The sequence below is a fragment of the Syngnathoides biaculeatus genome, chromosome 11 (genome assembly GCF_019802595.1).
Source record: "Syngnathoides biaculeatus isolate LvHL_M chromosome 11, ASM1980259v1, whole genome shotgun sequence".
Taxonomy (NCBI): Eukaryota; Metazoa; Chordata; class Actinopteri; order Syngnathiformes; family Syngnathidae; genus Syngnathoides; species Syngnathoides biaculeatus.
The window spans coordinates 19,228,272-19,256,139 of NC_084650.1; the positions used below are offsets into that span (position 1 = coordinate 19,228,272).

Sequence of the window (27,868 nt, forward strand, 5' to 3'; positions counted from 1 at the left end):
TACAGTATGTAAAAAAAATAAATTAAAAAATGAATGACCGCGTTGAAAATGAAGACTGCTTGAAAGTCTACCTCCTCACTGGTTATATGTTTTTTCTTTTTTTGTAAGACAACATTATATATACTGTCAATGTCACACTTAAATGATGCCTGTAGAGAGCAGCCACAGCGAGACCAGATGTTGAGCTCATCTTAAGCTTTGCAGCTCTGCAGCCTGTGGGAAATCATGGACTTGTTCAATTAAAACTCAGTGTGCTCAAGCCTAAATGAAGCGCCGGCGCCGTTTTGATTAACAAATTTCAGCATTAAACTCCAAATGGTCGCGAATGGAGATTGAATGGACCTAAAGCTTGGATCAAAATTTTGCAAATACTCCAGACAGCAATTATAATTTGGTGCCCTCTGCTGACAATTATTACACGACGTGTTCTTTTCTGAGAGACAAAATATAATTGTCAAAAGTTTCAAAGGAATTCACCAGCCCACAGTTGACAAAGCTTGACGACATCCTTGATCTAAACCCCCCTAATCGGGCAAGGAAAAACCAAAAACCCTATTTGGAGAGAAAAGTAAAGAAGTATCATCCTATACGTCACCGCCTCACTCAGTTTTGCGTCATGTATGGGTCCACTGAGATACTTCAGGGAAAGTTAACTGCATATTCAACACAATATCATCCATCCAGTCATTCATTTTCTGCCTCGCTTATCCTCATGCAGGTTGCAAGCATGCTGGCGCATATACACACCTTAAACTGGTCACCAGCCAATCTTATATATCTTATATATGTAAAACAACCATTCATACTCACATTCGCACCTACAGGCAATTTGTCGTCTTCAATGCACACAGGCACAGAGAAAACATGCGAACTCCACGCAGGGAAGACCAGGATTTGAACCCCAGTCCACAGAACTGTGAGGGGGATGTGCTAACCAGTCGTCCGCCGCACCGCCCACAGAATATCATCCATCTATCTATTTTCTTAGCCGCTTATCCTCACAAGGGTTGCAGGAGAGCTGGAGCCTATCCCAGCTGTCAACGGGCAGGAGGCGGGGTACAGCCTGAATTGTTTGCCAGCCAATCGCAGGGCATATAAAGACAAACAGCCACACTCACAATCACACTTAGGGGCAATTTAGTGTCCAATTAACGCTTTTAGGATGTGGGAGGAAACCGGTGCGCCCAGAGAAAACCCACGCAGGCACGGGGAGAACATGCAAACGCCACACAAGGGAGGGCTGGTATTGAACCTGGGTCCTCAGAACTATGAGGCCAACGATTGCACCACCATGCCGCCCCCACGGACATTCAGACATTTGCAAAATTCTTTGAAACACGCAATCCCAGAAATGCATTTTAGTACTGGCCACTGCTGCCTCTGTTGATCTGATTTGAGTCAAACGACTGCACAAATAAATTGAAGTTTCTTGACACTTTTAATCAAAGACAAATTGCCGTGATTTGAGACGTTAATGATTATCACTGAGAAGACTAATTCGGTGGTCAAGCTATGCTTTGATGTAAAAATGTATTTTGCAAAACTAACGACTATTTTCCAGATTTTTGGTACAAACTAATGTTTGGATCAACAAAAACATAGCATATAACCATTTGACCTGAGGAACAATAGCGACGCCAACGCAATGCTTTTTAGCATATGCATCTTATTAACTGCTGTCTCAATCTCACATCTTTTTCACAATATATTTAAAGAACTCATTCAAGCTTTATGGTATATAAATATGATCCCAGTGGGAGTATTCATCGCAAAAACCAACAGTTAAGTCATCAATCACTCTCTCATTCCAACAAAGTTATTCATATCGAGGGGCTTTATGTATTTTATTGAAATTCATGATTTGATTTGTTTTTCCTCCCGTGGCAAAAATAAACAAGTTATTACTTAGTGATGTTTTCATTTCCCCGTTTTTAACATTAAATAAAAAATAGACGCAAGACAAGATACTATAAAAAGTTTCTATGCAGAAATCCTTTATATTTTTATCGTATCCGAATTTCCTCATGGTGATGCAAGTGCATGCTTGGTAGAAATCTCCTTTCATATTGATGTTACAGCGAAGCTAAGCATAAAGAAAGGTTTATATCAAGCAATTACACAGAAATTTCGTTTCCCTGCTTCTATATGTTTTAAGTTACTTCTGTAGAAATGGAAGTGTTTTTTTCACGATTTATCAGAAAAAAACGGTTTTATAGCAAAGTCGCAAAACAGACCTTTGTGAGAAAAAGGAATAGCTAAGACTACTTGGAAAATTAATTGAATTTATTTTCAGGAACTTAGTATTCTTCTTTGATTCATTTGATTTGATTGTGAATATGGCACCTGAAATATTTAATAAACCAAAATGCTATTCATCATTAGGTGGTTGATCCCCTGGTAAATAATTTGCACTTGCCATAAAATCCCTGATGCTTTTTAGAAATAAAATGGGGATAAATGTTTAATCTTCCACAGAACAATATGAGCATCGATGAATATTTGATCCTACTACGGAACAATATGAGCATGGTTTATTTCTCGAGCTGACCTTCTGCTTTTCACGTAAAGTTAGGGTTAGAAGAGTTAGGTGATTTTTTTTTCTTTTTTTTAGACCACAAAATATGGTGTGTTTTGCTTATGCATGGCTACAATGATACATTTTACTGAAATATTAGGGGGGAGGGGTTAAAATTCCAGATGAACTTGATAGGTGGTTCAATCAGATCAATTGATAAGATAAATTCTACAATTTAGCAATTTAGAACTCAGCAAAAATATTTGAAATGTGAAAATTAGGTGATATTAGCTGGATTCCTGAGTGCTGTCAAGGTGGCCCAAAGCAAGGCACCAATAAACCAGACACTTATTGTAGATCAGGAGTCCAGCACTGACGATGGGGCACATGCCTGCAGGATATAGTCAATATTTTACAGCGTGATCAAATGCCATTTTCAAATCACAGTGATAAATAGGCAGTAATTCACATTTATTTAAATTCAACTCGAGACCGGAATATTTTAGAAAAATGCCAATCAATCCAATTACTTGGGGAACTTCAGTTAGCTGCTTCATAAAAATGGTTAGCTAGCTAATGATAGTGGATATCAAATAGCATTGAGCAGTTCGTGATGAAGATGGAAAACATTTCTGTCGCCATAATAAAGAGGAAATGGGGAAATATGACTTGTCTCACCCCACAGTGGATTGTGAATCAGGGTGAAGTGTCATTAGGTAAAGAGACGAAACGATGATAAAATCTGCATTTTGAGAGTATACAATAACTCGCTTGGGTGTCGTGCTGGAGACAAAGTACAAGATAAGACAATGTCTTGAAAAAAAACTTGGTCGGTAAAGGTCGTGTCAGAATGGTGAAATCACAAGGTCAGCTCACGGGAAATGGGGCGAGTGAAAATGGCTGACAAGACAGACAGTTTTGTCCAAGGCAGATGAGGACACAAGCACCTTTCACACGGCTGAAGATTTTGTGCAGCTACCCTAGCGTGAATCGCTGAGACAGATGGTCCACCAGTGGACTGTGTCAAGTGATACAATACAGCGTGTGACATCAAACGCTAGGCTAGCTCGTTCAAGCAACACGTACGTTACGAAATGTGTAGTTTGCAGCTGAATATTTTGATCATTGATGTTGTATATTTTTTCAAGGAGCCAGCCTCACGTGAGCTTCCGTCGACGGTGGGTGGGGGGGCAGTGATGATGATGATGATGAGGCTCCCATACCGTTTTAAGTTTATGTTATATTGCCTCCTATATTTAAAATATAGAATTAGCTTTTTGTGCACTGTATTGTCTGTGCTTTCATCCTGGATCAGACTGTGCCAAGGTGAAATTTTAAAATTACACACCATCTCATCCCGCACTTGCAAAGAGACTGCATCAGCGGTGCACAATTCCGCACCTGCGCAGTTAAGAAGGAACATTGGCTGACATTTTTTTATTTTTGCACGCTGTCCCGCGATCGTAGTAAAGAATATTTCCTCTTTCATCGACATATGTAGTTAATTGTGCATAGGTGGGAATGTGACGGCGAATGATTGTTTATCTATTAGTTTTGTGTAATTGATTTTGCCACAGTTTAAGGCTTCAGTTTAAGTCATCCAGTATCGAAAATGGATAGAAGGCTGGATGGATGTTAAACTCGAAGGAAATTATGAAGTGTTCGTTTCATTTGCATCCCACGTTACTCCTTCAACGAATCTGTTTTTGCTTTTCAGACATGGTGGGAGTTCGTATAAATCATTGATATGATCAAGTAAGCGGTAAACATCTTAGTAGGAGTGGGCCGTGTCTATGCCATAAAAGTGAGTCATGCCCTTTAATGACTCCACTATTTCACATCTGCGAGAAAGAGATGACGTGCAGGATGAACTTCAACAGCTGGAAGTCAAGCCATTAGCGGACCTTTGACATCCCTGCTGTTAGCCTAAAACTGTCAGGGAAGAACAGCGGGTCACGACAAGTTTTACCGTGCTAAACCGCAGGTATTTGATGTTAGGTGAGAGGAAACCTAAATGATTCCGGCGGGGAAATTGAATCAAAATAATAATCTTTACCCCATAAGTAAACAGACCCGACAAGAAGATAAAAAAATAAATAAATCTCACAACTGCGTGAGCTGATTAAAAGATTTCTCCTGTTTATTGCTTGCATTTCTCACGTTGGCCTTTATGAATTATTGATGCACTTAAAAGTGCAAGCAGAGAAAATAATCACAGGTGTAATGTAAACTATACTGCATGTAGGTTTAAGATAGTTTTAACAAACAAAATAAACTTTCAAGCTTTCCTTACCATTTTTGTTTTCACATCAAAAGTGTTTCATTGTGGTATCCTCTGCACAACGGACAAAATGCCTGCGAAAGGACATCTGCTTCTGATCCCTCAACTTGTAAATATGTTGTCAGTAAACAAAGAGATGATGAGGCAGTTATCAAACTATATTACAATATTTTTAAAAGAGAAGAATTGCTGATGCGGTGGCACTAAACAGAGCAACTGACGATAATAGTGGCACGAACAAAAAGAGGAGCCTTTTAGCTTTAGTGATAACGATGAAGGGGAGTAATCACAGGCGAGAGCTAGAACACAGACAAGTGGAACAGGAAAAATGAAAAATAAGCAGCAGACATATGCCGGTCCATTGATTTGACGCACAGATAGTCAGCAGTGTTTCATGTTAATATTCAGTATGTGTGTGCATGGGTATTGAGATACTATATGCACGGCAAAGGAGAGAACAATCACAAGAACATTATTGCTGTGAAAGACGCTTGAATAAACGGTTATCATCATTTTTGAGAGACTGCTGGTTGAACTATATCTCCGAGTGCGCGTTCTGGCCAACTGACGTTCGGTGGCCTCTATATCATCTTCCGTCAGTCAGCCAATAAATCTGTACATATCATCGGTGATATCATTTATTAAATGCCTGCTGGGTTGTTGAATGAGGACGGCCACAGGAATATGAGGGCAGCAGGGGAAAAATATGTTGAGGGAGGTGACGGCGGAGTACACAACACCACTTTGCAAAAATACTGGAAAATATCTCATTTGCTCTGCTGTTATTTAGTCAGTCAATCGACGCAGGCGATCCAAGTATCGGCCACAGCTGAATCAAGCGACAAGATGGATGATAGGCCAATGTCTTTTTTTTTTTTTTGCCTCACAGTCACACCTTCAATCTAAACTGCCTCGGAGATCTTCATTGGGCACCCCTGATCTACTCACAAATGTACAGACATTTCAAACTGCTACAGAAGTTGCACTCATGGGTGGATGTTCATCATTTGTTGGTGTTTGTAATGTGTTTGTCTGGGGGAATTGTGTAAGGGAGCCATAGAGTAATATGGTATGTGTATTGGGAGATTTTACATTCAAGGCCAGATTTATTTTTTATTCAGAAGAATCGGAGCTGGCTGGTTTTGTGGCCTGGTGTCTAAATCAATGCAAAATATAGATGTGACAAATAACACGACGTTTATTTGTATTCTGTATTCGAACAATGGCTCTTGCAGACACTTTTCATACCATTAGAAAGCGTGTTTCTTTTCCCTGTTGTTTTTTTTTTTTTTGGCACAACAGATCAGTAAGTGTAAAATTTGTCATTTCTTCAAGGCCATTCCAAACACGTCCTACAACAAGACGTGACTGCACAAAGCTTTTAGCAATAGAGGTTGTTTGTTTTTTTCATTATCATTCTTATCTAGGTTCCTCACAATCCGACACCATTTTACAATTCATTGATTCAGTCATCTTCCATTCCGCTTATCCTCACAAGGGTTGTGGGCATGCTGGAGCCTATTGTTTTACAAACGTTGTGTTGATTTATGGGTGCAATATGCCATCATTGAATGGTCATTGGGGTATTGTTGGAATAAAGCAAGTATTTTTGGTTAATTAGTTTGACCCCACACTTTACTTTAGGAGTTTTAGCAGTCACACATCTTTTTCTCTTTCAGTCCTCTGGTGTTTATTGTTCCTTTCATGAATCATCTACTGCTATTAAGACATCTATCTTCAATGTGCTCAACTTGATTTGTCTTCTTTAGTGTGCACTCAAGCATCTTAACGTTCCTGTAAATGTGAGCTCAAGTGAGAACACACGCACACACCAATAAAATGAAAAATAAAATTAAAATATATATGTATATATATATATATATATATATATATGTATATATATATATATATGGAGGCGGCACAGTGGCTCAGCTGGAAAGCATTGGCCTCACAGTTCTGAGGTCCCGGATTCGATCCCGGTGTGACGGTCTGAGCGCTCCCCTGTGCTGAAAAGTCCCCTTGTGATTAATGCGCATGCATTACTAACAGGGGAACTCAGGGTACATAGCACACGCTTACTGGGAAATCCCCCACTCTCATAGATCCCCTTCTTCTACATAGAGGGAGCTAACATACGTTATATCCTAACCCTAACCTAACCAAACCTTTAAACAAAAGTATACACATATCTGTACGTTCGCTGTGTTCGTCTTTCTAAGACGTCCGTAGCGAACATGAACACTCGGCGACAAGTTGTCGAATGGCACACGAAGTATGGGATGGGGATGTTTCAGAGTGGCCAAAAGTTGAAAATTTGAAAAGTTCAAAATATTCATGTAAACATTAATCACAAGAAGACTTTTCATAACCGGGAGCGCTCAGACCATCACACCGGACCCGCCTGTTTGGAGTTTGCTCCCACATCTCTAAAACATGCAAGACTAACTGGACACTCTAAATTGCTCCTAGATGTGATTGTGAATGAGGCTGTTCATCTAGATGTGCCCTGTGATTAGCTGGCAACCAGTTCAGGGTGTACCCCGCCTCAGTAAAGTTTTCGTACCGCATTTAAATATATTGACAGTTTGAGCCGGTCTCAGACGTTCTGGAAGTTTATTTGACAACTGAGGATACAAACAGAACGGCGCCTCGCTTAATCGCTTTGTTTGGTTTTGGCTGAGGAATTGCTCGATATGCCTGCACTCGATATTTCGGTCCAAGGTCACTCAGAGTTTTGTAGACTTTGTAGTAAGATCATAAAATTAACTTTAACATTCTGTTGCAAAATGTTCTTTGAGTCAGCCAAAACTTGAATCGCTGTATATTTAGGGACATGAACCATCGCTTTATCATTTCCAAAACCTCTGACAATTACACAAAAAATGCTAAGGAGCATAAATGTAGCTATTTTTTGGACATGTATTATACTTTTCATGAAAAGTGTGTATGTAAATGTATTCTAATCTTGTCTAGACGATAACCATGTCTCCAAAAAGACCTCTCACTAGAGGGAAATGGGATTAGTGTATACACAGTGGCTTCATCGCTTGGCATTGGTCAGCATGCACATACACGCGCGCACACACACGCGCGCACACAAGGCAAAGCCTGAGGCCAAAAGTGCTGAGTGTCCAATACAGGATGAGAATTTCCCTCCCCCACATTTATCTCTTCCTGCACATCAGAAAGTAAAATGATCTTGCATTGAAGTCAGTAGATAGTTTAAGTAATTGATCCTTTTGAGTCACACTTCTTTGCGATACGAGAAGAATATTCTCTCCCTGTCACGTGTGCTACATACAAAAGAACATTGAGATAGTCCAGTTGGATGCGACAAGTGTAGAAGTCTTCCTTCTACCATTAATCGCAGTGAGTATTGCATCAGCCTATCCTTCACATCCTGTGAATTGTCAATTATCAAATAGAAATAAATAGTAGAAAAGGACAATCCACTGTTCCTACTTTACAGCAAGCTTACGTTGCGATTTTTTTCCTCAATTGATGCATTTCATTAGCATCCTCATTTGAAGATGGTGTTTTGTGCCACTTTAGAGAAATGGGGTCACAGTTCTTGACGTGCAATTGCAAGAACACCTGCACAATCACAATCATGATATCATGCAGGCACAAAGTAGGAGGAGTTTGCGTCACTCAGTGTTTCGTGCAAAACAGATCTACGCTGCAAACTATTTTTTAATTTCCTTTACATTCCCTTTCTTTTCTGTGATCTGTTTGTCTTGAGCCACATTATTGCTGCACATTTATTTTACAGTAAATACATTTCTAATAATTCTCTCACCTCTAACTATGAAGTCATTTTGCCCTTTCTGGCACCTAATTTTTCTCGTCCTTGTCTTTTTCAAGATGATTCATTATTTCCGTCCAACGTTCACACCCCGCACCATTTAATAATAACAATGGTTTGGGGGTTATGCATTAATGGGATGGCTTATCTTCCTAGTTCTTACAGGAGAGCCATAAATAAAACAAATGAAAAGAGATTTGAAATTCTATTTAATATTTTAAAAAATTTTGCTGTCAGGTATATGGGTTTTCATGGTGTTGAATGCAAATGGGGAGGACCCGAGAGCAGGGAAGCAGAAAAGCAACGCAAATATGTGCTGGGATGAATCCAAAAAGAGGAATGATTTATTCTCACAAAAAAAACGAGGCATGTGGAAGAATGAAAATACTAAATTGACAATCGAGTGGCTAGAGCGGTGGTTTTCAAAATGGAAGGTGTGCTGTCCTCACGACACATTACTATGTGAAGCCAGGCAGCCAGCGAACTTATAAAGAAACTCCGTACACAAGGTGTTCTTTTCTGGCTTTTATGGAGGTCTCTTGTGGTTAATGAATTAACAAATTTGTAAATGAAAGATACAGAAAAATATAGATTACACTGTGCGCCATTATGCAAAGTACAAGTAGCTATCTTCTTTATGCTAAACATAACAATAGCTGCATCAACGATCACTCGTTTACATCGAGCTCTCAAATAAAACACATTTGTGACCTCAACCTAATGTCTGTGAACATATAATACTTACAAAGACAAAAGTTTCCCAAGGTTCAAACGTTTAGAACACATTCAACGTAGTTATGAGTTGCCTTCAGACTTAATGTAAGTCATGCTCATATTCTCACCGGAGACACGTCCAAGATCCTCTATAACGTACAGAGCACTCCGCATAGAAACTGAGTGATTCTTACAGGTCAGGAGGTGTCATTCTGACGCGTTTTCTTTTAAAACATTTTAACGGACCACATCATAAGATAAGTAAGTTAGTTATAAATATGTTTATCTTACAAAATATACAAATCTTTCAACGAGGGACATTACAGAAGGGGTCTGCAAAAACAAAGAACAGGGCTGTCGAGAACCTGTAGAAATTAAAAACCTAACGGGGAAACAAGACATGAACTAGACTACACATGGGGAGACAGACAGAACATGAAACGAAACCAAATCTATTCAAAACAAAAGGGAACAAATGCCGATCACTGCTGGAGCATTTCAAATACCAATGTGCTGACACACAAGCGCAATTGGAGAAAAACACAACTGTATGAGCCACAAACAAATAAAAAAAATACAAATATGGCTGTCACCAGTTTTAGCTGTTAGACTAGTGACCAATGCAGAATGTAGTCTGTCTGGCTTTTGCTCGGTTAGCTGGCCTTGGCACCAGCTTAACAGAGGACAAGTGGAGTTGGAATGTTTGTAAAAACGGGCGTTAATCAGCTATGAAATTCCTTCACACATTAAAAACACAATCACTATGTTCAGTGTATGTGTCAAGAAGTTCATCCATGTCGACCCGTTAGTATGCAAGTGGCTGCTTGTTATAGGGAAATGGATCCATAATATGGACAATTCTGGTCTTTTTCTTTTTCTTATTTTTTTTTTTTTTTTTTTAAAACACGCTCACACTTGCTTCAAACGAGACAGAAAACGTGTCTTGTCCACATGAACAAGGAGGGCGCATGTGGGCTCATTATTGCATCTGTCACTTGAGAGATTGTGCGTCCGGGCAGCCCGAACATGACAAGGGAAATGTTTGCGCCAGGAGACCGTCGGAGCCTTTAATCAAAAAGATTAAAGAGTATTACCTCACAAAGTGTGGAGGATGTATTTTTATGTCGAGAATTTAAATCAATCATTACCCAATAACATATCATATCATAGCAGGTGTTAAGTAGATCCACATAAAGGTGAGTAAAAAAAAAAAAAAAAATCTAATTAAATTAAGATCAGAAAAGCACACGGGGGAAAATGACTACAAAAGACAGACAAAATCAGCAATTATTAAAATAAAGACACTAAAACATCTAATCGAATAATGATTGAATAATTAGAGCCCCCTGAGGTGCCAAAACTTTTATGAGATCTTACAGAATTTTTTTCACATTTTAATCAAACTAGATGAGTTCCAAAGATGCATGAAAAAAAAAAAAAAAAATATATATATATATATTATATATATATATATATATAATATATATATATATGTGTGTGTGTGTGTGTGTGTGTGTGTCTCTGTGTGTGTCCTGAGTGACCTTTGTGCGGGACTTCCTCCAGCGTCACAGCATAATTAGATGGAGCCCTGACCATCTGCAATCCATCCATCACTGACACTGACATCCAGGCAACACACACCTCGTTGCCTGGACAAAATGAGAAAGGTCGCAATCCACCTTTTCACAAGGCACCAACCAGGTTAATATTCGTCGTATGTTACACTGACATTCAAATTCTGCAGAGTTCAGCTGTCTGGAGGGGTTGTTCTGGGGACTTTAGTCAAGTGTCAAGGCTATGAATCCATGGGAAACACAATATTAACATCCTTAGCAACTTATTAGTTTGTAGGTTAATGAGCAGGGCAAGGGAGAAGGCATTCAGACTTTTAATTACTTAGTCAATCCAAATTTCTTCATTATATTTTCCAACATGTGGGCCATTAAAACTATTAACCCATTTGAGACTTTTATATGCAAACAATCTACACATAAACGTAGGTCCAGTATAATACCTTGATAAAAATCAATCCATCCATTTTCTTAGCCACTTATCCTCACAAGGGTCGTAGGGAGTGCTGGAGTCTATCCCAGCTGTCAACGGGCAGGAGGCGGGGTACACCCTGAACTGGTCGCCAGCCAATCGCAGGGCACATCGAGACAAACAGCTGCACACACAATCACAAGTAGGGGCAATTTAGAGTGTCCAATTAATGTTGCATGTTTTGGGGATGTGGGAAGAAACCGGAGTGCCCGGAGAAAACCCACGCAGGCCCGGGGAAAACATGCAAATTCCACACAGGCGGGGCCAGGATTGAACCCGGGATTTCAGAACTGTGAGGTCAATGCTTTCCAGCTGACCCACCGTGCGGCCTCCTTGATGAAAATGATTCACTTTTCCAGGCCATCCATGCAATATCATTTAGTTGCTTCGTGTCTGTCCATCAAATTTGTGTTTAGCAAGTGAAACGCATATTGTGTTGGATTTACCTCAAACCACTGAAATGGATGGTCCCAAATATGTTTTCTTCTCCTTCAATTTATTTGCATCTCCAATTACTGTAATTCTAAACTGGTGAAAACCTTGAAAAAAAATCTGAAAGTCTTCACCTCAATCTGTCTTGACTACAGGTATCTATTTCAAATCCATTATGGAGATGTAGAAAAGAAAAAAAAACAAAGACGCCGATTGTACGCTTGGACCAACAGTAAGTGTACGATATGCATCTACAAATGCACCAAAAATGTCATCCAGTCCTTTATAAGTACTATACATATCAGCACAGTGTTGCTCATAGTATTGCATGTCTAAAAGGCAGCTCGCGGGTCGCCTACATGGCCTTGGTCATGCCTCATCATTCTGTGCTGTCAAAAAGAGTTTGCAAGTGGTGTTGAATCAAAATGTACTGAAGCACTAGAGACAAGGCTAGCACATCAAAAACTCATTCCGATTCACCTTAGGCAAAGAGATCCTTTCTAAATACCACAAATGCCGCGAGACAGTTGGCCACGTCCTCATTCAAAAGGCCGAGGAAAGAGACGGTGAATGGGCAGATGGGAGCGTACCATTCTTGATTGTGAAATAGGGGTCAACTGTGCAGCTTGTCTCAAATGTCAAATAGGGAAAAATCAAGAAACGGTTGCAATACAATCATGGAGTGCTCTATTAGTGTTGTTTGTCCGTTAGAAAACTTTGTTGGAGTTTGAGAAAAAATATTAACGACATTAGTAATAGACATCAATTTTATTATAGGGTGACTCAAATGGAAAAAAGGAGAGAATGCGGGTATATGAATCTGTGCATTTTTTAATGGTGCATTTTTTGTTCAAACGACTGGGGTTATACTACAGTAATTCCCGGCCTACAGAGCGCACCTGGTTGTAAGCCTCACCGAGTATATTTCTAAAGGAAATACCATTTGGTACATGCATAGGCCGCAGCCGTCTAAAAGCCGCAAGTGCCCACATTGAAACTGATATTGAAACACGAGATATTTACAAAGGAAGACGGTACACATAGAGTTTAACGCTAGCACTGCCATGCTAATGCTAATGCTAGCGCTGCTGCGCTAACAGGACCGGTTAAAAAAAAAACATACTGGTAAAAATCACTGAGACAGGGCAGTAACGCAGTAGCGCAGCGCTAACAGGGCCGGACCGGTAAAAGTCACTTCCTCGGCACATATATTCGGTCTCACTCTTACCTTTTACGCTCGAGTGCACCCATGCGGCCGTCAAAAAAATGCACAAATTAGCCGCATCACCGTATAAACCGCTGGGTTGAAAGCGTCTGTAAAAAGTCGCAGTATATAGGCGGAAATTACGGTAATACTTCTTTCCTCTCCTTTTGCCACCATTCATGGAAGTTGACTGGAAAATGTCTGCCGCAGCGCTCTTAAAACAAAACAGCAATGCCATCTTTCTCATAAGTTTGTACAGTGTATTAGATTTGTTTAAAATTGCTAAATTCAGGGGTTTGGAAATTTCAAGGGCGTAATCTTCTAGCATAAACATGTATACATACATACATACTTGCAGATCCTGAGAAGTTTTTGGGACACTGTCTTACAAAATATGCAGTGTCAACACAAAACTTTATGTTTGTGAGTGACTTGGGGTAACATGAGTCGTAAAATTAGTTTACCATCACTGGAAAATATACGATGTGAATAGAAAAGAAAAAAAACAGCAAGGTCAAGCTTTGGAATAGTTACTCAAAGAAGGGAAAAGACCAATAAAAGAGGCCAAAGAGTTATGGCTGAGCTCCATGGCTCAGTACATTGACCATTGACCACGTGTATACGTTGTCACCTGATGTCTTCATCTGAGTATGTTTCAGCACCACAGGCTGATGATGCCGCTGCAATTGAACCTTGACATTTAATAAAAAAGGGATTGTGCGCTTTTGACAATCCAGGAGTTTAAGTTGAGTGCGAAAACCTAACATGGCGCACATTATGGGGCTCTGGGTGGGAACCGCTAACATAAGGATCAGAAAAAAAGAGGGGAGATGTTAAGAAACGCTGGAGAAACTGATAAGAAAAGTTAGATTCAAGGCATTCCGACTCCAATGACGAGAATAATGACTGCGCTAATGACTCGATTGTTTTGCCCCGCATGTCCTTTGCGGAGTAACAGTGGAAAAAGTCATTTGCACAATCATTCGTCTCTTTGGATAAAACATTTGAAATAACTAGTAAACACCAGGCGGCTTCATGTTTTCCAATCTTTTTGTTTATGACACCTGGGGTGCCATTTATTAGACTTGATAAACATGAGCATTGTCTTTTTTATTGATTTGTTTATTTATGTGTATATATACAGATAGGTCTTGAGGCAAGTTGTGCACTACACGGAAGGAACATTTGTGCTTCCTTCATAAAAAGTAGCAAGACCCCCTGAAGTAAACAGTTGAAAACTTCTTCCGCTTAACCTAATGAAACCTCAACTAAATGCCAATTTGTGCAGAAATATTACACAAAACCTTTTACAACATAACGAGCAGAGCTCAAGGAAAATTATTGAGGGAAATTTTCTTGTATCCAATTCTAAAATATTAACATTTTGACTAGTGTTTGTGATAATGTATCAACTCGGAGGTCAACTACTGTCTTGGAATGGACTGTGTACAACTCCTAATTTACTGGATAATTTAGTGTCGTTAGTCCATCCATTTTCTTAGCCGCTTATCCTCACAAGGGTCATGGGAGTGCAGGATCCTATCCCATCTGTCAACAGGCAGGAGACAGGGCACACCCTGAATTGGTTGCCAGCCAATCACAGGCCACATAGACAAACAGCCGCACTCACAATCACACCAAGGGGCAATTTAGAGTGTCCAATCAATGTTGCATGTTTTTGGGTTGTGGGAGGAAATCGGAGTGCCCCGAGAAAAACACATATCGGCACAGGGAGAATATGCAAACTCCACACAAGCAGGGCCAGTATTGAACCCGGGTCCTCAGTACTGTGAGAATTCGTGAGAATTGTTATTTAAACTGCACTCACAAAATAAATAAAACCTCTCTTATAAACCATGCTCTTAAAAACTGAATATGTGACGAGAAAATGTGCTCCAATTTGTTGTGCTCGCTGTCTGGTTAGCAGATAGTTGATTGATGGTGTCAAAATAAGAGAGAAATAGAATATATGGCTGTTAGTGTTTTAGGGTGCTACATTGGTATGTGTCACTGGCATGTTTCTGTTCAAGTAACAGACATTTGATGATTTAAAATGAGTTTGACAAAGTTTCCCTGATTGCCATTCACAATCCTGCCCAAGAAAGCAGAAGACGTGAAAATTAGCATCAGCCACAAATCTGTAATTAACAGCCGAATATCGATTTGTGTCAGCTCACGGTTTTCATGTTTGATAGGTAAGATTTGAACTTTTAAAACAGAAGCGATTCTTTGTATCAACAACCAAAGCGTATTTATTAACAGCCGGCAGCAGCTTTTGTGGCAGGCAGCGCGTCACCACGGGAAGGCAAACTGTGCTTACACTCACATAAGTTCAGTTGGTTCAGTCAAGATAATTAACATTTCTCCTACACATCCTAAAGGTCACAAGATTAGAGAGTCTGTCTTCAATTATTTTCAATGTTCCCGAGCCTACCACAATGTCCCTGCTGCTAATGATGTGGGGTATTTGAACAGCAAAGGTTATTAACTATACAGATGGACCAAATACATTCTCCAGGGAAACCAGAATTAAACTGAATGAAACGAAAGGCTCCTTCGCTCCGATGAGCAAGAACCGAGTGTCTACTTGAGCAGAGTTTCTTTTTCTAGTTGGCTGTTCCGTCCGAAGCAATAATTCACAACACCCGAGGTATTCAAAAGATAATGATGTGGGTTTTCCGATTATTGTAATTGGTGCAAAGAGAAGGTGAACTCATAGTGGCACAAAGAGGCAGGACTGGAACTGAATCATTCCTTAATCAATCATTCGCATACCATCTAATAAATGTTGCTTTGCGCGGTTGCGGAGGCACGGGCATAAATATCTAACATTTATCATATCAAATCATTATTATCATACATTTTTTTCATTTCTCTTTTGCAATCTTAAAAATGTGCCCACACATACATTTCAGTGACTTCATTGACATTCGCGTAGAAAATCACAGGCACCAGAACAGAACATAGAAGTGCCATGACTTGTCCCGACTGGCAGGAGAACAAATAAGAGTGACAGCCGAAAGCCATAACCTTGTCCATCGCTATGCATTTTCTTCGCAAAACATATTTCCAGCCCCCCCGGTTCCCGCCTCCCACCTTATTGAAGTCATTTACTATCCAGACATCATTTCTTGAGGGTACACAGACAGTTAGGTTACTTGAGAAACATTTACAGCTTGATAGTAGAAGACTTTAATACCACTTTGGTCTACTTCAGGGATGCTCAATGCTTCGATTGCGATCGACCGATCAGTCTTGGTCGATCGCGGGACAGCGTACCAAAAAAAAAAAGACGGCAGCCGATGTTCCCTCTACATTGCGCGTGTGCGCAATTCCGCACCGATGATACAGTCTCTTCGCAGATATTCTGCGTTGTGCGTAAAAAAAAAATAATCCAATGCAAACTGAAAGTATAACATACCGGTATTCAGTTTGTGGTATTTTGCTACGTGATTCAATGAGTGAGGGATGACTGGTTGTTACATCCAATGGCAGATTTCACATCTGTACTTTAAAAAAAAAAAAATCAAAAGAAGAAGCCACTGGTTTCTTTTAGGCAGCACACAGAACTTTCTCTAACAATGACCGTTGCTCCACCACACTCTCTTTTTCCTAGTTTACCTTACACCAAATGTTACAGTACTTATGCAGCCAATCAATGTGTTTTATAATGACAGCGTCCACCACCGCTGCTTTAGTTAGCAAAACAGTCTAGGCTACGTAGAGCAAAGACGAGCTCGGCATGCTGCTTATGTTTACTTTCGATACTAATGGAGGAAGTTAAAAAAGAAATGCTGCTGTTTTAAGATGTACTGTCATGAGTATGTGAATAATCGAAGAAAAAGTGGTTAAACTGGATGAGATTTTCTTTTTTCCGAGTGGGAAAGGTCTGGTCTGAAGCCAAAGTAGAAAGTACAGGATGAGATGGTGTATAATGTTAAAATTCCACCTTGTCACAGTGTGATCGAGGATAAAAGCACAGACAATACAGTGCACAAAAAGCTAATTCTGTATTTTAAATATAGAAGAAAAAAAAGTCTCTGCACCCCTGGTCTACTTAAGCAGTTTATGCATTTTTAAAGTTTACTCCAATGGCCCGCATGCAACTAATTCAACCATACAGGATACTGATTCTGCATGCTTGATTTATTACCAACTCTCTCTCTGAACAGTAATCCAATTTGTAATTTTGGTCATATGAAAGTCCTGTAACTGTAAGCAAAACTCATCCTTGTGATGCTAAACTACTTGCTTCCTTGTGTCCTTCAAACTGTTCCTTCTCATACTTATTGAAAGCAGAAACGCTTAAGACAGTCGTGTAAAAACATTGCTGATGAAAGAATGAAAAATGTGACTGCGAGCCACATGATTGTGTGTTAACTTGAACCTTGGGACCTTTTGGACCAATTAGCGTCACATCACTTCTGAAACAAAAGGTGTCCCTGAGTCCACTTGACTGAGGTAAAGACGTAGCAACTTTCAGTCTCATCCTGGCGGCCCATCTGTTGCGTGGCCCCTGTCAACTAAATATCACCCTATGACATCATCAGCCCGTCAACCTTTCCCCTTGTCACAAACGCGCACACACATACACATGCACACACTTAACCTGATTCATCTTCTGCCTTGTCCTTGTTTTTACTTCCGCAGACCGCATTATCTTTCCTACCACCACGTGCCTTTCCTCCACCTTTCTAGTGAAAGCACTCCAGACTTCCCATCATCCCTATGTGCAGTTTTATTCCGTGCTGCCATCAAAGTTTTAATTTTGCTCAAGCAATGGACGGCGGCCGTGGTTGGATTTGGGTTTGCAGAAAATAAACAGCATGTGTAGGAAGTCATCACATTCATTTTCTTAGCCGCTTATCCTCACGAGGGTCGGGGATGTGCTGGAGCCTATCCCAGCTGTCAATGGGCAGGAGGCGGGATACACCCTGAACTGGTCGCCAGCCAATCACAGGGCACATAGACAAACAGCCGCACTCACAATCACACCTTGGGGCAGTTTAGCGTGTCCAATTAATGTTGCATGTTTTTGGGATGGGCGGCACGGTGGACCTGCTGTTCAGCGTTGGCCTCACAGTTCTGAGGACTCGGGTTCGATCCCAGCCCCGCCTGTGTGGAGTTTCCATGTTCTCCCCATGTTTCCTCCCACATCCCAAAAACATACAACATTAATTGGACACTTTAAATTGCCCCGAGGTGTGATTGTGAGTGCGGCTGTTTTTCACTATGTGCCCTGCGATTGCCTGGCAACCAGTTCAGGGTGTACCCTGCCTCCTGCCCATTGACAGCTGGGATAGGCTCCAGCACTCCCCACGACCATTGTGAGGATACGCGGGAAAGAAAATGGATGGATGGATGTTTTTGGGATGTGGGAGGAAACCGGAGTGCCCAGAGAAAACCCATGCAGGGAGAACATGCAAACTCCACACGGGGACCTCAGAAATGTGAGGCCAACTCTTTCCAGCTGACCCACCATACCGCCTGTGGAGAAAGTATAGCATGTAATTTTATAAAGGATAAGCATTGAACAGACATAAGTCAACAAAAAACACACATCCAGTGCTACATACGTCGTTACTTCCCCCTTCAATTCGTACTACAGTAAGTGCAACGAAGTTGATCTCCTCTGCTTAAGTTACGTAACAATTTTGTACTGTGCCCTCTCCAGGAACATTTGCAATATAGAAATCGCCAACATGCAGTACACACACACAAAGATTTCCAAAGCAGGCGACAAGATGTCAGTGCGTTTATGTCAGTGTCGGGGAAAGCTTGTCTGCCGAGACAAGGGTCAAAGTGCTGAGCTGAAAACGACCTCCTCTCAATTCAAAGACATCCATCACCACTCACACACATGCAGACGCGCAGATGAAATGTTTCAATAGAATCGCTGCTTTTTATGAATTCCATGTGTCTTGTAACATACTTGTCACAAAAAGCTCATTCTGATTCCAATTCTGATTTAATTCTGTGTATTTTTTTATTTGGCTAATTATAACTAAACACGAGGTTGAAATAAAAACTGCTGTTTAAGGCGTGCTCTTTTCCAACCTTAACTATCACCTCTTTTCCTGGATGAATTTGTGAATGCAGTGCATTCTACCATTTAAAGTAGAGTATTAAAACAGCTAATAAGGTTAAATATTGTCCATGACGGTTCCATTTTTTAATTTTAGTAAACGTCCGCTTACCCACTGGTTGCCAACTGTTGTCACCCTCAGACCTGCATTTTCCTATTGCTGCAATGTCTTGACGGAATTTTGCAAAAGTCTGAAAAAAATACACATAAAGTTCATTCTTAAAAAATGAACCTTCAAAACACAGAAAATAAATTGCATATTGTAAAATTTATAACTACACATGTGGACATGTTCAAACTTCCTTTAAGGGAACCTTTTTAAGAGGACATACACACTAATGAAATGTGCTGTACAATCTGTCCAGTAATTTTTTTACATTTTCTGACTTAAGCATTGTAGGACCTTCCAATAAAGTTAGCAGACTGTTCGGCGCTCGGCCTTCTTTCCTGCACTGCGCATGTGCATCTCCCATGATGCCATGCACAGTTCACAGGGCATCATGGGAGATGGGGTTTGTTTCTCAGACCGACCCACTCAATCCCGCCTAAAAAAAAACCACACGCAATACATCCACAATCTGCTGCAATGTCACAGACAGACCAACATGCAGTTGGATCGCAGGGATAAACTGTACATAAATACATTGATCTGGTTAGGAAACTCAAGATTTCTGAACAAATGGGTTTAACCATTATATATATATATATATATATATATTGTTGCTAGCTATGTCGTAGCAAGTTCAATGTCTGGTCGACTGGTTGTATTTAAATGTTTCCTGTTGAATTCAGCATCGCCAAAAGATAACAATCCAACAATACATTTGCGGATATAACCCTTCAGATTTTTTGTTGTCTTGAATGGTTTACTGTATGCATGCTCATTTGTAATATGTAGCATCAGAACCAAATTCTATTGCTTTGGGGGCTTTGATAACAGAGGTTCCACTGAACCAGATCTTGAGCCAATAACTGCAATGATTTTGGTATCCAACCAAGTGAATATACCACAAGATGTGATAATATTTTCATAATTCTGAGGTCCCGGTTCGATCCCGGACCCGCCTGTGTGGAGTTTGCATGTTCTCCCTGTGCCTGCGTGGGTTTCCACTGGGCACTCAGGTTTCCACCCACATCCCGAAAACATGGAACGTTAATTGTACATTCTAAATTGCCCCGAGGTGTGATTGTGAGTGCGGCTGTTTGTCTCGATGTGCCGTGTGATTGGCCGCAAATCAGTTCAGGGTGGACCCCGCCTCCTGCCCATTGACAGCTGGGATAGGCTACAGCACACGATGTCACCCTCGTGAGGATAAGCGGCAAAGAAAATGAATGGATAGATGGATGGATGTGATAATATTTATTCTGATCATTTGCATCTCAACTCAAGACAATCTGTCGTACTTTATTTCAACAAAATGGCCTCTCAGCTGTGGATATGGTCATCACTGATTTAAATTGTACATCATAATCTTATAACAACCATTGTGGAAGAGAAAAAAGCAATTTAAAAATGGAGACAGCAGATGAAAAAAGAAAGCCCATGAGACATCTGAAGGGTGTTGGGAGCCTTTATAGAGGTGCTACATTGTGGATTTTGGTTTCGACTGACTTTTCGACTAATTAAAGCCATCAAACACATGCACACACACACTCAAAGTGCTATGACCATTTCTTGGACTCCTAATTAAAGCATCTGTTCCTACCTGATCACTCCCCCTTTAATCTTTAATGTTTCCACTTGAAAATTTTGCTGCAGTTCCTTGATGGTCCTTTAGGGGAGGAAATAAAATCAAGACGTTACCATAATGCATCACCTTAAACATTAAAGGTAGGATTATACCGTTGATGATGCTTTAATGCATGGAGAAACGAAGGTTGTGAAGGGAATTGAGATCAGATTTTCATTTGCAATGCGGAACTGGCTGCAGATAGCAAATTGAAACAAAGTAAAATGCTGTTGATGAAAATACCAATAAATATAGATCCCCACTAGTGGGTTCTTCTTTGGCTAGTGCAGTATCACTTTACCATGTTTTTGTTTTGTGGAGAAATTAACTTTTTATATCAATGATAAATCCCGTTAAATGTGCGTGTCTTGTTACTATTCAATGTGTTTACCTCAGAAAGACTGCAGCGAAAAACCTCATGATAACGATTTATATATTAACTTATTGATTTGGTTTCTCTCGCACAATATTAAATGAATAATGCATCCATCACTCATAAACCTCTTTCCAGTCCATCTTTTCATTTTCCCCTGCAGCAACACATCTTGTCCTGCTCTCTGCTGTGATACATATTAGTGACCTCAGACCCACTTGAGTGGGACTATTCTCATAAACGTTGACTCGCCTAATGGATGGATGAACTTACTTTACCATGAGGGAAATTATTGAAAAATAATTGAATTAATGGAACAGTCACTGTAATTGCCTAAGCAGCAAAATCCCTACCCAAAAGGTGTTGTGTTGAATGACAAGTTCATTAAAAAAAAAATGGCCACTGCAGGGGCAGAATATAGTATTACAGTGTGTTTGTGTGTGCGTGTGTGGGGGGGGGGCGGGGGTGTGCAGCGTTGGTCTCACAGTTTTGAGGACCCGGGTTCGATCTCGCCCCTCGCTATGTGGAGTTGGCATGTTCTCCCCGTGCCTGCGTGGGTTTTCTCCGGGCACTCCAGTTTCCTCCCATATCCCAAAACCATGCAGTATTAATTGGACACTCTAAATTGCCCCTAGGTGTGATTGTGAGTGCGGCTGTTTTTCACTATGTGCCAGTTCAGGGTGTACCCTCCCTCCTGCCCGTTGACGGTTGGGATAGGTTCCAGCACTCCCGCGACCCTCGTGAGCATAAGCGGCTAAGAAAATGGATGGGATGGATGGATGGATATAATACATATATAAAATATATGGAACATGTCATGATCGACGACACATATCAAAGTTTCCCTTAGGTGAGCTCAGTCCTGTCTGATAACAAGTCCCAGAATATGTCAATTAAAGCCAAGAGCAGTACAGCCATCAATTTGGGGTCGCAATTAAAGATTCACTTTGGGCCCAACCACTTAAAAATGTTTTTGGTTTTTGGTTTTCTCAGGGGGTTTTTTTTTGTTTGTTTTGGGGGATGGGGGTGGATTGATCCTCAAGGGCCCCTGCCAGTCATTGTATCACACTCACTTTTGACTAATAGTTCCCAGTTCATGTGTGGAGTGAAGCCATTTTACAGTGATGAAAATTTCTCTACAAAATTATCTTAGTTGGTCTTTATGATGTTCTACTGTCATCCAGTGGTGAAACGATCACAACACACCATCATTTTCATTAGCTCGCTTACAAGTGAATACAGTCTAAGAATAAAGATGGACTTCAACATTCTATGCTATTGAAAATGTATTTTTATTTTATATTTACTCTCACTTTGAAGTCATTTCCCTTTTTATAATTAGCCCTAAGCTTTAGGAATCACTAATATGATATAATGATGTCATGTGAGTTGGTGACATTTTACATAAAAACTTTGCATGGAATTCCAAAAATTACTGTGGACTGGAACAGGGATCACATTTATGGTGTTTATTATGTGTTTGGTTATTTATTATATAATTTCAAACTTCCCCACTGAGGAACTAAGAAAGGTATCCATCCAATTCCTTTGCCGCTTATCCTCACGAGGGTCACGGGAGTGGTGGAGCCTATCCCAGCTGTCAACAATCGCAGGGCACATGGAGACAAACAGCCGCACTCACAATCACACCTAGGGGCAATTTAGAGTGTCCAATTAATGTTGCATATTTTTGTAATGTGGGAGGAAACTGAAGTACTTGGAGAAAACCAACGCAGGCACAGGGAGAACATGCAAACTCCACACAGGTGGGGCCTGGATCGAACCCGGGTCCTCAGAACTGTGAATCCAACGCTGTACCACCTGATCCACCTTGCCACCCTAAGAAAGGTAATCTTTTTAAAAATCTAAAAGGATTGCTACAACCAGAGGAAGTGGACTACATGAACCATAACTGTAAGTAGATAGCAAAAAACTTGAACAATTATGGATCTGATATTTATGTTTTTTAAAAAGTGAAGTTTATCAACAGCATTCACTCTCAAGTCAATCCCATGCGGAACAAGCTGTCCTCCATCTGACATCACAAACATCATGCTTGATGACATCATTACAAAGCTTTAAAATCAGAGTATTTAAAGGTTGGATATCATTTCTAGACTTAGTTTCAGACATGCCTGCTTCCACACATGTGCCTTGTTCAATGAGGAAAGATGCAATTAATATAAATAATGTAGCTAAATAAAAAAGACCAATACTAGTCCAACATGAACCAGAAAACCGCCATTAATTTAAAACTTAAAGGTACCCTGTTTGAAAGACTTTGTTTTAAAGTTACATAATATGATTAGAACTGCTATGAATAATTAAAGGCATTATAAAATACTGCAGAACATTTGAGAAATCTCGCAACAGGAATTCTCTTGTGTTTGTCCTAATTTCAGAAATCCTTCCTCAAAAGTATAAGACAATCAAAGTCTTGGGCAAAGGAACCTATGGCGTCGTACTCAAATGTTTGGACCGGGAAACCAAAGAAAGCATGGCTGTTAAGATCGCCAGGCCGGGGAGGAACATCCATCGCGAGGTGTGTAGATAGCCGTCTGCATTTACCTGAAGTGTTTTCTTCTTCACAACAGTTTTATTGGACCCTGAACAAGTCGATGTTACACATGATCATACTTGTGTTTCTAGGCATCCATACTACAAATGCTCATGGACGTTAGACTGGATCGGGACAACATCGTTAAGTACTACGGTGCCTCTTCCAGCGACAAGTATCTCGTGTTCGAAATGTTGGATATCAGCCTGTCAGAATATTATCAGGCAAAGGGTCGTATGACTCTTAAGGAAATCAGACCCGTAATTCAGCAAGTGAGGATGAATCTTTCTTTATCACAGGCACCGTTGTGTATTGTCATTAATACAAATGTGTAAATGGTGCCGTTCAGCTCGCCACAGCATTTGATGCTCTAAAAGCCGTGGGAGTGATCCACGGTGATGTTAAACCAGACAACATCATGCTGGTGGATCACGGACAACGGCCGTTCAAAGTGAAGCTGATTGACTTCAGTGTGGCTCTCAGTCGACATGAAGCCAAGAAGGTCTTAATGAGACAGGTTGCTTATTTCAGGTAGGTTCTCTTCTCACGGTTGTTAACTATTTTGTTGTTGAAACCAAATTGTATTTTATCTTCTTAACAAAAGAGCTCCAGAGATTATCCTTAGACAGCCGTATTCCGAGGCCATTGACATCTGGTCACTGGGTGTTGTCATGGCAAAGATGGTGGTTGGCATTTTTCCCTTCATGGGAACCACAGATTACGATTTAGTAAGTATTACTATACTTTTTCAAGTAATTGGTCAGCACTGAAATGGGATTGGTATTATTAGACAAGTGTATTTTCTGGCTAAGGTATTCTGAAATTGTTAAAGCCATTTTTTTATTGATGTCCTTTTACAAGATAATTTGAGTTGGAAATGCCCAGGGTGTCCTTTTCAAGTTATTGTAGTTAGTCCAAAACATCTGACATATGGGACTATTGGATGTTTCATGAATGGATGATATGGAAAACTACTTCAGTATTATTAGTATCTGTTGTAGAAGACAAACCACTTGTATATCACTGGCATTAGAATCCAAAACCATGACTTTCAGGAATCCCCACCCAAAAAAAACTGCATATATGTAGATCCGATAAAATTGCACCATCAAAGAGCGAGCCATTTTCAGCACTAAATTAGATTTGTCGGTCAAGTCAACCACTTGAATGAATTTTCTTCAACCAAATCACGAAAAAACTGAGAAAATTGTTTTTGGCAATAAAGAAAAAAGAATTGCTGTTATTAAACACCTAGACTCTCTAGGTTTAAAGACCAAGTCCGAAACCGCTGCGTTCTGATTGATTCCGACCTGAATTTCAACAATCATGAAATCAATTACAAAAACTGCCTTCTGCCATCCAAAGAACAAATCTAGAATGAAGTCTTGTATGTGTCTTGACTACTGTAACGGTCTTCTGACTGGACGCCCCAAAAGAGTATTAAACATCTGCAGCTCATTTAGAATGCTGCAGCTCACGTTCTGACCAAAACGAAGCGGTCATAGCATATAACTCCAATCCTAAAGTCCTTGCACTGGCTTCCAGTCAGATTTAGAATAGATTTTAAAGTGCTGATGCTGGTCTATGAATCACTAAATGATTTAGGTCCTGAATACATGAAAGAAATGCTTATGGAATACAAAGCCAGTAGAGCTCTGAGATCAACTGACTCAGGTCAAATAGTGGAGCGCAGAGTCCAATGCAAACATGGTGAAGCAGCATTTAGCTATTACGCTGCACACAAATGCAATAAGTTGCCAACAGAGGTGAGGTCAGCCCCAAGTGTGAATGTTTTTAAATCCAGGTTGAAAACTTGTTTTTTTCATGATGTGAATATATCCACTTTTTGATCATGCCCCGTATGCGGTTTTAATTGTCTTTTTTAAATATTTTGTTTGTCATTTTTATTGTTTTTATGCTGTTTTAAATGTTTTATCCCTTTGTTTTCAAATGCCTTTAATCATGTCAAGCACGTTGAGTTACCGTGTGTATGAAATGCGCTATGCTAATAAATTTGGTTTGCTTTGCTTTGCTTTGCTTTGCTTTGAAGCCTTAACAATGAAAGTAGGATAAAGCTTTCAGTCCTTGTGTGTGTTTTTTTAATACCTGTAAAATGAAGATGACTCAGATGTTTTATTTTGATGGCATGGGGCATTTCTAATATCTAATGACCTCAATCTTATGTATCTAGCTGCAATGTATGAGTGGTGTCGTTGGCCTGCCGCCAGACAATGTTCTAAAAGATGGAAAGGCAACAACAGAGTTTTTCAAAAGGACAGATTTGGGACAGTGGACTTTCAAGGTAAAATCTCATTATTGATGTTCTTAAAATGATGGAAATCCTATTATTGCCTTCTGAATTTAATTATGTAATTTCAAGATTTTCCTGGAACTTATACTGTTGATAATATGTTCTGTGCACCGGCAGATATTAGAGGTGGCGGAACCAGAAAGGCAGTGTGGACACATTCTTGGTCCCATGGTATGTTTAGTTTGTCATTTTCAATCTCTTATCTATTTCTCTTCCTCTTTTAGACACATAAAGAATATTCAAACGAGTCAAACGTCCAAATGAGTCTTCAGATACGCACAATGGAAGAAATTATCAAGGTTGGTCACTAAGGCATTCATTTCTCACCCAAATTGAATGCAGGTTTTAAGAGTTCAATGCATCTGTCTGTTTAAATATGTTTATAAACTATTCAGATGTTTCCAGAGAGCGGTAACGAGGTTGACAGCTTTTTTGAGCTGCTAAAAGCAATGTTCAAGTGGGACCAGAGAGAGAGAATTACACCCGGCAAAATTCTCAAGCACCCATTTATCACCAGGAGCTACATCTACAACAGCTCCCACCTCACCTTGCCTCCGGGACTTCATCGGGCCCTCCGAGCAGTCACACACCAGACCGCTGTGAAATGCACCAAACTGGGCTGCAGATGCGTCGGTGATTCTCCGGCTCACCCACATAAAAGGGACAAACGCCCTTCAAAGACAAAGAATATGCACTGTATCAAACGTTTATTCTCCTGGATAAAGAAAAACATTTTACTGTTACTGCTTGAAGGCGCTTGTTCAGCGAAGATCCAGTAGGTCAAAGGGCCTTGATATTCTTCATTCACTTTTCATGTGGACAGAAAACGTTCCAACTATTGCAAAGGTATGACTAAAATAATGATGTAACCACTCAATTATTTTTAAATTTAGCCCAGCTACTGTGGTAAAATGTATTATTGTCTTTTGCAATCTCTATAATAGGATATAAAGAAAAAAACATGGTGCTGATAGTACCACAAACCAAAACTCGAAAGAATCATGTCCCTGCAAATATGTTCAGTGGTTCAGTTGGTGTGCTAAAAATGTAGCATTTTTTTCCACTGAATTCCCTTAAACAATTATGAAACAAAATCTATTGATCAACTTTCCAATGGGAGAAGATCTAAAGGTTCCAAAATGATTCTTTGTCAGTTTTTTTTTTCCCATAGCTGAAATCTACATGGATCTAACCCAACTCTCCAAAGCTGGTGACATGTTGAGGCAAAATTAATGGCATGTATGCCAGTTGCAACCAAGTAATGCTCTTTTTACCTTTTACCCCGATTGCTTCAAATTTTCAATCGGTTCCACACAACCAATCAAATTATGAACAATCATCTCAATGACTAATCAGTGGTTATCCTCAACAGTAGTTTGTGTACTCAGCATTTTTTAAATTGGAGTGCTAAGAGCATGCACTGTCAGCTCATCTTGTATTGAATCCTCTGAAGAAGGAAAACCCGACAAATGACATTATTGGATGAGACTGCAGGAGCAAAAGCAAGTAAAAGAAAAAAATCATCTATTTTTCATAAGGATGACAGGCATTTTATAAAATGGTAGGAATAAAGTTTTATTTTTCATATGAATTGAGTGATTTTGGAATCTTTTATTTTTTACATGTTGCTCTTGATAAAACTTGCAAAAAATCTAGCATATTCCAAGAACGATGGACATGAAGATAAGGGAATTTATTGCTGAATGCTAAAATGAATACACTATTTTTTTTTTTCACCAAGTGGGGAAAAAATAAAAAGAAACAAGTTTGCTGACTTCTTTATCCATGCACCCAACTACCAGTACCACTAGGACATGC

General features: G+C 40.0%; 2 protein-coding genes across 4 annotated transcripts in view; one reads left to right on the forward strand and one right to left on the reverse strand.

Moving 5' to 3' along the window:
- The window catches only part of il1rapl2 (interleukin 1 receptor accessory protein-like 2), a 338,297-nt gene extending 311,586 nt beyond the window's left edge, over positions 1-26,711 (reverse strand). For all 3 annotated transcript variants that reach the window (XR_009797039.1, XM_061834273.1, XM_061834271.1), the window contains exons 1-3: positions 26,598-26,711; positions 20,786-20,851; positions 19,192-19,270 (exon numbers count right to left, since the gene is read on the reverse strand). The gene's annotated coding sequence lies outside the window, so the exon portion shown is untranslated. The remainder of the gene's footprint in view (positions 1-19,191; positions 19,271-20,785; positions 20,852-26,597) is intronic.
- LOC133508356 (homeodomain-interacting protein kinase 1-like) lies at positions 23,305-27,819 on the forward strand. The gene is made up of 8 exons (XM_061834282.1): positions 23,305-23,444; positions 23,585-23,724; positions 23,832-24,011; positions 24,089-24,270; positions 24,344-24,467; positions 25,931-26,041; positions 26,275-26,349; positions 26,446-27,819. The coding sequence occupies exons 1-8, from the start codon at positions 23,408-23,410 to the stop codon at positions 26,827-26,829; spliced, it is 1,233 nt and encodes a 410-aa protein (XP_061690266.1). The 5' UTR covers positions 23,305-23,407; the 3' UTR covers positions 26,830-27,819.
- The last annotated feature ends 49 nt before the right edge of the window (positions 27,820-27,868 follow it).

Coding starts and splice junctions, on each gene's coding strand:
- LOC133508356 (XM_061834282.1), top strand. CDS start 23,408: ATGAACCAGAAAACCGCCATTAATTTAAAACTTAAAG. Junction 23,445..23,584: donor CATTAATTTAAAACTTAAAG/GTACCCTGTTTG, acceptor TCCTAATTTCAG/AAATCCTTCCTCAAAAGTAT. Junction 26,042..26,274: donor TGGGACAGTGGACTTTCAAG/GTAAAATCTCAT, acceptor TTCCTCTTTTAG/ACACATAAAGAATATTCAAA.